This window comes from Alosa alosa, chromosome 4 (genome assembly GCF_017589495.1).
Source record: "Alosa alosa isolate M-15738 ecotype Scorff River chromosome 4, AALO_Geno_1.1, whole genome shotgun sequence".
Lineage (NCBI taxonomy): Eukaryota > Metazoa > Chordata > Actinopteri > Clupeiformes > Clupeidae > Alosa > Alosa alosa.
In genome coordinates this window covers 30,644,916-30,656,628 of record NC_063192.1, presented here as the reverse complement: position 1 = coordinate 30,656,628, position 11,713 = coordinate 30,644,916, and the positions used below count along the sequence as shown (strand labels likewise).

General features: G+C 39.3%; 1 protein-coding gene across 1 annotated transcript; it reads left to right on the top strand.

Annotated features, from left to right (window-relative positions):
- Positions 1-4,774: 4,774 nt before the first annotated feature.
- Positions 4,775-11,495, top strand: zgc:174906 (uncharacterized protein LOC571548 homolog). The gene is made up of 4 exons (XM_048241388.1): positions 4,775-5,604; positions 5,705-5,791; positions 5,887-6,111; positions 11,289-11,495. Exons 1-4 carry the CDS (start codon positions 5,289-5,291, stop codon positions 11,453-11,455), a joined length of 795 nt encoding a protein of 264 aa, XP_048097345.1. The 5' UTR covers positions 4,775-5,288; the 3' UTR covers positions 11,456-11,495.
- Positions 11,496-11,713: the final 218 nt, after the last annotated feature.

The following is an 11,713-nucleotide window of genomic DNA, read 5'->3' as shown; positions in this document are numbered from 1 at the left end:
AGTGAGTCACTGACAGAGTGACTTCGGATTCCACGTATTTCCAGGAAATGAGGGTTTGTTTATTCATCTCTAAATGATGTCCCTGTAAGGGAGGGACAAGGAGAACAAAAATAAGGTAGATTGGGAAAATGTGTTTGAGATTTAGAAACCTGAGTAGAGCTTTATAGAGTTCCTGTTAATCTACTGTAAAGATTGGTATTCCATGCCATACATCCAGGGATTGTACAGGGTAGAGGTTTCCAATTCTGCTGCTATTTTTAACTATTCAAATAACTACAATAATTTGTAAAACACATACATGATTTGTAATCTAGACAACTAATTTAATCAGGAAATGCCTCTTTACCTCAGAATCAAATCCTGTGTACATGAACAATCCCAAATACGTGTCTATGTGTCAACAGAGGTCCACACAAGAACTGCCTATAGAATGGATTGCTACCTTTATAGAATGAAATTAGTGCTCCTGCCTGTAAAGAATGAAATTAGTGCAGTGCAACAAAGGCACTGCATCTATGAGCATTAGCCTTCCAACACCAATGAATCCCACTTGTACCCCTTACCCACTGGGGGCTGTTTTCTGGGAAAAGGAATAATAACCTAAATATAAAACAAACAAATCCAAGCGTAATGAAATCCCAGTAAGTGAACAAAGGACAGAGAACGAGAGCCGCATGCTCTCCACCAGCTTGGCTTTGTAGCCAGGATAACACTGACTTCCTGTTCAAAATTAGTTTACTGAAAGCATGGGGTCAAAAGTTTGGAGAGTATCTCATGACAGAGTTCCACATTCCTCTTTTGACATTCTCAGGGAAAATGTTTTCTAGTATTTGCAATATCATGTCAATACAGGCAATAGGAAGATGCAGTCTATATGTTGTGTACCATGACGCAGAGAAGTAGGCAGTGGCAATAGACATACACTACAGTCAAAAGTTTGGAGACACTTAGAAATTTCCATTCCACTCCATTATAGACACTATACATTATGTGCTTACATAATTGCAAAAGGGGTCAATGTTTTCTCAGTTAGCCTTTTAAAATGATATCAGATTAGTAAACACAATGTGCCTTTGCAACATTGGATGAATGGTTGCTGGCAATGTAGATATTGCATTAAAGATCAGTCATTTCTTTCTACAACATTCAAGAACCCTTTTGCGATTATGTAAGCACATACTTTTTTTTGTGATTATGTAAGCACCAACTTGAGCCATTTTACTGTCGCCTGTGTCATCTAGTACAGGTATGTAACCAACATTTCTTTCACACTGTGTAGTACACCCCATGTCATAGTTTATCAGTTAGGTGACACCTGTTTACTTCATGAATGGCTGATGTCATACACTAACTGTACACATTTCCTGCTATCTTTAGGCTGCATTGTCCAAGCCCTATATTTTTGTATTTTTGTTTTTTTAAAGGACGGAGATGCAAACATGGTAGAGGAAGGGGCCAAATGTTCACCAGGGTACAGGAAGCTGCCATTGCAAACTTGTTTTTTGTAAAATAATGAAATCAGATTACGAGAAATTCATCATCCAAGACAACACCATATCCAACAACATTCCACGAGTCAGTCTGTCCACATCGGCTTGCATTCTCAAGCGAAACCAATTCAGAATGAAACAACCTTATAAGGTGCCATTTGAAAGAAACTCTCAAAGAAACAAAGAGCTCAGACGAGCATATGTGGATGTAAGTACAATATCGACTGCAGTACACTACACGAAACATTGTTTGCCAGTATACTGGATAACACCATATTGACTGATTTTTGTTCTTTGTTTTCAGGGAGTACTGGAAATGGATGCTCATGCAATCCCATATGAGTTAATCTTTAAAGATGAGGCTGGGTTCAACCTAGCAAAGACCAGAAGAAGGGGGAGAAACGTCTTAGATGTTCCAGGCCAACGTGGTGGGAACTTCACAATGTGCGCTGCCATCTCCAATACGCATGGTGTCCTCCACCATCATGCCAGCCTTGGACCATACAACACAGCCCATATTCTCACATTTTTGGACAGACTCCACAAAATACTCATATCACCAGAGCGTATGAAAGATGCAGACCATCAAAGAAACCGGTTCATTGTAGTATGGGACAACGTGAGCTTTCATCATACAGCCCCAGTCCGAAACAGGTTTGCTGACCACCCACTATTTCTTATGCAATACCTCCCACCCTACTCACCATTTCTTATGCAATACCTTTGGGCAGCCGTGGCCTACTTGGCGCTTCGGACTTGGAACCGGAGGGTTGCCGGTTCGAACCCCAACCAGTGGGCCGCGGCTGAAGTGCCCTTGAGCAAGGCACCTAACCCCTCACTGCTCCCCGAGCGCCGCCGCTGTTGTTGCAGGCAGCTCACTGCGCCGGGATTAGTGTGTGCTTCACCTCACTGTGTGTACACTGTGTGCTGAGTGTGTTTCACTAATTCAAGGATTGGGATAAATGCAGAGACCAAATTTCCCTAACGGGATCAAAAGAGTATATATACTTATACTTGTACTTACACACTACTCACCATTTCTGAACCCCATAGAAGAGTTCTTTTCAGCATGGCGGTGGAAGGCATATGACCGGCAGGCAGCCCTTTGTGCACATGCCTCTTGTGCAGGCTATGGAAGAGGCATATGATGAGATTGATATGGGTGCGATTCAGGGATGGATAAGGCACTCAAGGCGCTTCCTCCCTCGATGTCTGGCAAGGGAAGATATTGCCTGTGATGTGGATGAGACTCTGTGGTCAGACCCAGCTGTGCAGCAAGATGCTGCTTAATTATTTTTCTTGCCTCTTTTTTTTATATATATTTTTCTGCACATTTGTTCTGCAATTTTCTTTTTCAGTTTACTGTTTTTTGTGAGCATATTTTTGTTCACTCCAATGTAAATATATCTGCTGAGCATATGTTGCACTGACTTAAATGTAAATAAATGTTTCAACAGCATGTGTGTGTATTTGCAAATATTTCTGTGCATGTTAACAACCTGAAGTTGGTTAGACAAAAATCTGATAGTATGGATGAACTGTGTGCCATTTGGTGCAAAAGTTTGATTTTGATAATGCTATATGTAGTTTTGGTTGAAGTGCTTCATTTTGCAGGATATACGAGGTATTTTGCAGTTTGTTTGTGTGGTTTTATGAATTATTCGTGAAGTATTTTGATAAAACCAGCCTAGTTTACAAAATTGTGTTTTAGCAATTGGAAAAAAATGTAAACCCACTGCATGGTGTTGCTACTGGCTACATAAGAAAAATACAGCCCACTTGCCTAGTTCTCTCAATTACCAACTCCTGCAAATCCTTCTAAACAGCAAATCAGGCTTCCTTAATCCTCTCCATCCTCTACTCCTGTAACTCAGAAATTCATCTCATCAAGTTTTACATGTTCTCCGTTTGGTTACACAATGATTGTTTTAACAATGCAACAGGACAATATACATACACAGCAGTCTGAACTATGTGTGTGTGTGTGTGTGTGTGGAGCACAGATAGGCCTCTACAGCCATCTGAAGACCCAGAGTAGACACCCTATACAGAGAGGATCGTACTCTTCTTAATTGACCTCCGATAATGATGGTGTGCATGAGTGACAAATAGACAAAGAGAATGTGTCTAAAAAAGTTAAGTGTGTATGCTTGTGTGCACTGTTGTACCTTGTGTGCATTTGTGTGTGTGTGTGTGTGTGTTTGCTTTTGTCCAATGTTGCATGTTTGTCCCTAGGATTACGTTGTGTAGGTTGCCCCTGGGGACCAAAAGATACAGTAGCCTAGACCATGTTTAGTCTGAATGATTTCGGACTTGACGCAATCGGATCACACTATGACCAATGTGTACTGTCCTCCAATGTTGCAGCGCTGTTTAGCTGGTTCCCCGGAATGTTGGGGTAAAAGTAACGTGCATCATTGCTCTTTGCCAGAGTGTCTTGCAGAGACAATTCCATTGTGCTCCTCGAGAGAACTCTGGATTTCCAGGATTTCTCCAGGATCCTGGATTTCCTTTTCTACGACAAGTTTGGGAACCACCAAATACCACTAGGTTCTGGCCAAGGACCCCCTTGATGTGTTATTAAACCCATCGGCAATACTACAGCAAATGTGAAAATACATTAAGCTAATCCTAATAATTATTTTAGCCATTCAGTGTGTAAAAATTGCATTTGAGGCTTTCTGCTATATGAGAGCTCTCTACTATTATTCCCAGTCATTATCATGGAAAATATAATGTTCAGATATGTGACAAATTAGTATGATGACATTGAATAACAACCCTCATAGGTATATTTTACATTTTTCAAATGTATTTTGTTGCTTTTATTTTTTCTTCCAACTTGCTGAGGCCCTCCTGGCACCCCTCGCGGCCCCCACTTTGAAAACCACTGGCCTACGCTACTGCCAAAAGCTTGCATGATGCATGCACGTGGGAGAATACCTGGTTATTAATTAACAATAACTTAACTGGTAGGCCTACTCTACCAAGGGATGTTCTTGTGAGTAAAGGCCTGGCTGGCATAGCCATGATCAAAAAGCCTAATAACAACTGTCCACTGCGTAACTATAAGTCATCAGTACCGCTGTAGCTTTTAAATTATTATGTCCAAAACTGACTAAAGGTAAACAATATCCTGAACGCTCCTTGATTACTAACTAATCCGCTTCAACCCTCTCTGATATCCCATGTTCGTGATGACTTAATTACTTACTCCAGCCGCCTGAAGGCAGTATAGCAATAATCCAGTCAGGTTTGTCCGTTCATACCACAGAATGAGACAATTCAGTTTTGTTTGTTTTCTGATGGTTTCTGGAGACAGAACAGAAACAGAACAGATGCCTTGGGATGGATGAGTAATAGCCCAATAGAATAAATCCTATGAACTTTGTAATTTATGATGTGTGTATGGGCGAAAACAATCGATTTAAAGTGATCCAGGTTTTGGTTGGGAAACTGATTGAGAAGTTTCACAGTCTGCGAGTTGAAAGTTAACTTCAAGTTCAACATTGTTTGGAAGCTGCATCAGCAAACACAATAGAGATCTATTCGAGTATAACATGACTACTGATAATGACGAGTGTGCCACTTTGTCAGGATAGCATCAACGCTAATTAGCTCTGTCGTTTGTTTTAGAAGCCTAACGTTACTGGATTTGGCAGATAGCTTGCTAACAGCCGATTCTAGTTTTATTATACAAGACTTGTGTATTTTAGTATTACTTATAGCTTATAGGCTAAAACCTAAGGGCATAGTTTTGTGTTACTCGGATACACTGAAAAAACACTCAGTGAAGGCATGGAAGGTGGACCAGTAGGTGGCGACGTTCTCCTGCGGAAACTGAAACCCAAACTGATCGATATCCTGACAGCAGATACTGATCTACTTCTGCAACACACCGACTCTCAGGGATTGCTCACACGTCGAGAGTATACACACGTCAAGTCGATCACCAATCCGTCAGATAAGGTGCGCGACCTTTTGGATTATGTTATCCAAAAAGGGAGTTCCAAATCATGGGGCCTTATACATCTCCTACAAGAAAAAGAAATGGAGGAAACTTTCCCAAGACTCATTTTCCTGAAGGAGCTAACCCTAAATGAAAAGATCATTGGTAGGCCCTAATACAGTACTTATAATGTATTACAGATCTCAAAGTCCCACATAATTTATTGATAAGACTAAAACTAAGTTACGGTTCATGTTATGCCTAGAAATGTGTCCGACACAGAACTGTGGAGTCAAAAGTAAACAGACAATGGATGTGGAAGAATCACCTTCGAAGCAGTTATGCACAAATGGCGAGTAATTAACATTACATATAACTATTACAACAGTAAATCAGAGTGTCTTTATTTTATTCTGTAACTTGTTTTCTGTTTTGATTTATTTACAGCGGTTGTGACTGAAAAGCAATTGATGCTGGTTGCAAGCAATATGGGTCGGTCTTGGAAGCAGTTTGGCAGAGTGGCCTTGGGTATCTCAACAATAAAGTTGGAGCAGATTGTTGAGGACAACCCTTGCTACCTAGTGGAGCAGATATTTGCCATGCTGCGATTCTGGAGCATGCGTGAACGGTCAGAGGCCACTGCCAAACGCCTTCATGGCCTGCTTTCTCAAGGTGACTGGGCACTGCCTCCCGAGAGCATTCATTTCCTCCTTGATGGCAGTTGAAGGGGAAATGAATTCACCATGGCAACACTCCACACAGAACAGAACTGATCAATTCTACCCTAATTCCATACTACCACCACAAGTGACCAAAAGTACTTTTTTATATGTCATTTAGTTATTCAGAATGATGATACAATCATTATGTACAGAGGGTTTTAGTGTTTTTTTTATTTTATTTTAAAAACAAATGACCTGTGTTGCATATTGGATTAGGTCTTATTTTTAATGTTTTTAGTTGTAATTAAGTTTAAAAACTGGAAAAAACACAAAAAAGTAAAATTGGTATAAAATAACCTGAAACTTTTCCATGGAAAATACCACAAACGTGTGTACATGTGTGCAAAGATGCCTACTCATGCAGTTATCTTGCAGTAGATTATGATGTGATAAACTTTGTTTTCTAGGAAATATCACGTTTCACCCTGATGCACCCGGACAGTTCATGTGGTTTCACCCGTGTGCACTTTTGAGAGTGTTTGAAGTATGTTCTTTATGACCTAATAACCTAACCTATAACTGTAAGCTAGATAAGTAGAGAAGTGGTAAAATTCCAAGGGGAGCCCTATAGTCCCGCCCCTCCTCCGAAAGGTCTTCCCGGAAGTAAGTTTCCCATTAACTTCTCCAATCGACATCTGGAAAATTCCGTATATAAAGAGTTTTAGACCATGTCTTAGGCTAACCAGCTACGACATGACTCATAATCACACAAAATATCATTAAGAGTAAAAAACAAACAAACAGAACATCCAAAAAAAAGCAAATTTACAAGACTGTGTACATATTTTAAATTCCGGGTGAAGGAACTACTATAAGCCTTTTCAAACTTACACATTTCGAACATTTGCACCCTAACGATAGTTTAACATGCTTCTATTTTAATCTTACCAAGAAGATGACTAACTTCCTACCGTTTACATTGCGTAAATTCAATTTTCAAGATGAGAAAACAGTTATTATCGGGTGGCCACACATTGATTCTGGCAGCCTCGGTATCAGTGTTGGGAGTAATGCATTAAAAAAGTAATGTAATTACAGTAATGCATTGCTTTTTGCTGTAATGCAGTAATGTAAGGCATTACCAATACAATTTCAGTAATATTTTACTCGGTACAATTCTCAGTAACTGAAGTTACTTTGCTTTTTAATCCAAAATTGAGAAATGCTCAATTGGCACCAGAGAAGATTATCCAAGAATTAAAAAAAGTAATCTATGCTGGTCCTGGAATTTGATTGGTCCTGGAATTTATCTCTGCCATTCATGCAACAGATCTAACATGGTTAGGCTATACTTCTCATTTCAAGCAGTGAGAATAACTGAAATGTTGCTTTTACAGACAAAGATTTTAGCCATTATTCTCAAACTATTTGCATTAAGTTTACACCACTGTAAGTGGAAGGATAGGCTACCAGTAATGATGAGAACCATTTAAAGTCAACATACAGTTTCACTATGGCTATATTTTACTATATTAAGTTGTCAGTGACCTTTGGCCTTTGGGGCCTACATTGTCCCATGAGCCATAACTGCAACCATTATATTGTTCTTTTGTTAGCCTTAAGCCTAGCTCAGTCATTATGTCATACCACATCACCTCCTGCCGTGTAATGAGCTGCATTGAGCACATGAAGATCTATTGAGAACACCAAATCCATATTTCCTGTTACTTTGGTGAAAGTAATGTACACGTAGTGTAATGCTTTACAATTCAAATACAGTAATATTGTAATGTAACAAATTACTTTGAGATGACAGTAACAAGTAATAAATAATGCATTACGCTTTTGAAGTAACTTGCCCAACACTGCTCGGTATCCATCTTGATTCCAGCGAGTAGGCGCGAGAACAGGAGATACTGTTTTTGTCTCCTTTTCGTATGCCATTCTATCTTATGCCATTGAGGGTTGAACAAATTACAACCTTAGCTACAGTTAAGAACAGAATTATTCATACCCCTGGCAAATATTGATTTAATGTTGATTTTCTCTTGACCAATATGTTTGTTCTGACTGAAAATGACACTGCCACATGCCAAAAGGTTGTAGCCTAAGACAATGTGGTAGAAACATCAAAAAATAATATTTTTACCCTCAATAAATAATCAATGGAAACATCTTTATTTGCCAGCAAAGCTCTCAAAATGGTTCTTATAATACCTACCAAGCCTCTCCATGTCTCCACAATGATTGTAGACCGCACCTTTTTAGCAGCAATCCGGGTTTTGAGGCAAGAACAATTATTTGCCAATCACTCTGGCCTTTTTTGACGGATTGAGGTCTGGACTGGGCCACTCTAAAATGTTGACATTGTTCTCTGTTAACCATTTCTTGCCTTGTTTGGCTGTATGTTTTGGATCATTGTATGGTTTAATGGTCCAATGATGCCTATTGTGGCAGGCCTCTCGGGACACTGCCTGATCTTTTCCTCCAGAATCTTAGTGTAGCCTCTTGCATTAGCGTTTACTTTGATAAGGTCACCAGGTACCCCTGATTGAAAAACATCCCAAAATAATAATTTTCTCACCCCCACAGTTGAAATAGACATGGCGTCATTGGGATTTAATGCTTCTTTTTTTATACCAATCTCAGGCAATGTCTCATGGTCAAAAATTATTTGTCCAGATGTGCCCTTATAAAGGTTTAGCTGAGTTGTGCATGTTTGGAGAAGAGTGATCCATGATCAGCGTCCATGATGACCAAGTGATCCATTTTGGGATGGAGTGAAAATTTCAACCACCAAAACACCATCCCCAATGTGGAGAATAGCTATAGAAATGTATTGGCTTTGGGTGTTTTTCAGACAATGGGCCCTGGTGAACTTCTCACTTAACACTAAAACAAGGGGCTACATTGATATTTTTGGAGGAAAAGATCAGGCATGCTGCCGAGAGACCTACCCCAATAGGCGGCATTGGACCATTAAACCACACAATGATTCAAAACATACAGCCAAACAAGGCAAGTAATGTTTAACGATGTTTAACAATATTTAGTGTGGCAGGGCCAGAGTCCAGACCTCAATCCGTCCAAAAAGTGAGAACAAGGCCAGAGTGATGCCAAATAATCGTTCGTGCCCCAGATTGCTGTTAAAAGACATGGAAAGGCTTGGTAGGCATTATAAGAACCATTCTGACAACTGTGAATGCAAATAAAGATGTTTCCATTGATTATTTAAAAAGGATATGAATCATTTTGGACATGCCATTTTTCATAAAAATGTCAAAAAAAAAATGAAAACGCTTCCTTTTTTGCTTCCATGGCGGCAATTACAATACAACTAGGAGCTTCTGATCTAAATGATTAAATGACAATCACTTTATTTAGAGTTCATAAACACTTCGGTTGAAATAGCATACAATTTTCATTTGAGCATTTTTAATACTGGGGGGGGTGCATGTCAAAATATATTATGATTACGGCCCTGAGAATCTCTGCAGCGCAAAAGAGTTCAGACATTGAGCAGATTGATTGGACTGATTAGTCACCTTACAGAATTTTAGAATTTATTTATGAGGAATGTAACAAATGGACATCAAGTGTTGGTCTAAAGCTCCTGCAATATGCAAGTATACTTACAAGTACTCCTGCAAAATGCAAGTTATTTTTCTTAATTATGCTCAGTACTTTTTCTAAATCACTCTGTAAAACAAGTTTACTATTGAACCTATTGAATTATAAAGTATTTATATTTACACAACTAGTGGGACTTAAACTCATATATTTTATGTTCATTATAAGTATGGCACTCTTATTGAGCAACAGAAAGCTTTTATTACAGTGTGTGCAAAGCAATGCACTGTATTGCTATTCTGTGGCTTCTTCTAACTTATTTTTACAGTGCATGGTTTGGAGGGTTGAATCAGTTTTCCTTTCATAGTACTCAGGGCAAAACTCATCAGTCATACACCCAAATTTTCCCATACCCAATGTATTATGCATGGGCAACAAAATAATTAGGACGTTGGGACATGTCTAAACACATGTTATATCACATCTTGAGGCTATAAGGTTTCAGAAAATAATGGTGCTGGTGCTGGCCCAAATGTATTAGCCATACACCCGATTTACGTATCTCCAATATATTATGGGCAACAAAGTAAGGAAGAGGATGCAACATGCCACAGTTCATGTTGCATGACAACTTGAGGGTATATGCTTTCAGAAAATATATGCTTTAGGTGGTTGAATCTGTTTCCCTTAATGAAGAAGGACCAAATGTTTTAGCCTTACACCGGATTTATGTACCCAATGTATTATGCACGGGCAGCACAGTAAGAAGGAGGGTGGGATGTCTATACCCATATTGAGGGTATATGCCCACCATTGTATAACAATAACACTTAAGAACACCTTTGCTTTACCTAGCCACTCATATCTTGTGGGCTACTACTTGTCAGAGCTACACTGTAGCTGGCTGAATGAATGTTGAATGAATGAAAGGATGGATGAAGGAATTGATGGATGAAAGAAGCCCGTACTGTAGCTGTCTCTCGCAAAAGGCAAAGAATTTACTGCATTGCTATTCCACTAATCAAAATACCAGAAATATGGGCATTTCAGAGCCTTCTCTCTAGGGCTCTGGGGATTCTACATGGGCATTCTAGAACATCTGAGGTATGAGCTTAGCCAGAGCCGTATCAGAGAGGGTTAAAGCGGAGCTTTGGCTGTATGCTCTGAGCTGAGCTACCTTTATTTGCTTCTAATCACATACACTGCATTCCAAATTATTATGCAAATGACATTTTTCTCAGATTTTCCTAAATAAGTATAATTTTCAGACAGTCAGTATAGAGTATAATTTGAATTTTATTGAACCTCCCAATGCTAACAGTATTTTTATTTTTATTTATTTTTTTTAAATAAAAAAAACCTCAAAATGCACTGTTCCAAATTATTATTTTCAAGACATTTTATAGGTTGTAAAGAACTAAAAATGTTGTTGAATTTACAACATTAAGAGGTCATAAATTAAATAATAACATCTTAGCAAACAAAACAAAAACATCTTAGCAGGCCAAGTTACATGTTTACATACTGTAGGACCCCTTCATTGATATCACCTTCACAATTCTTGCATCCATTAATCTTGTGAGTTCTTGGAGAGTTTCTGCTTTAATGTCTTTGCAGGGTGTCAGAATAGCCTCCCAGAGCTGCTGCTTGGATGTGAACTGCCTCCGACCCTCATAGATCTTTTGCTTGATGATGCTCCAAAGGTTCTCAAAAGAGTTGAGGTCAAGGGAAGATGGGGGCCACACCATGAGTTTCTCTCCTTTTATGCCCATAGCAGCCAATGACCCAGAGGTATTCTTTACAGCATGAGATAAGTATAAGTATATATACTCTTTTGATCCCATGAGGGAAATTTGGTCTCTGCATTTATCCCAATCCGTGAATTAGTGAAACACACTCAGCACACAGTGAACACACAGTGAGGTGAAGCACACACTAATGCCGACGCAGTGAGCTGCCTGCTACAGTGGCGCTCGGGGAGCAGTGAGGGGTTAGGTGCCTTGCTCAAGGGCACTTCAGCCGTTCCTACTGGTCGGGCTTTG

Excerpts from the sequence above, each read along its gene's own strand:
- zgc:174906 (XM_048241388.1), top strand. The coding sequence starts at position 5,289 with ATGGAAGGTGGACCAGTAGGTGGCGACGTTCTCCTGCGGAAACTGAAA. Across the intron at positions 5,605-5,704 it reads CCTAAATGAAAAGATCATTG|AAATGTGTCCGACACAGAAC; the intron begins GTAGGCCCTAAT and ends TGTTATGCCTAG. Across the intron at positions 6,112-11,288 it reads TCATGGCCTGCTTTCTCAAG|GGTGTCAGAATAGCCTCCCA; the intron begins GTGACTGGGCAC and ends ATGTCTTTGCAG.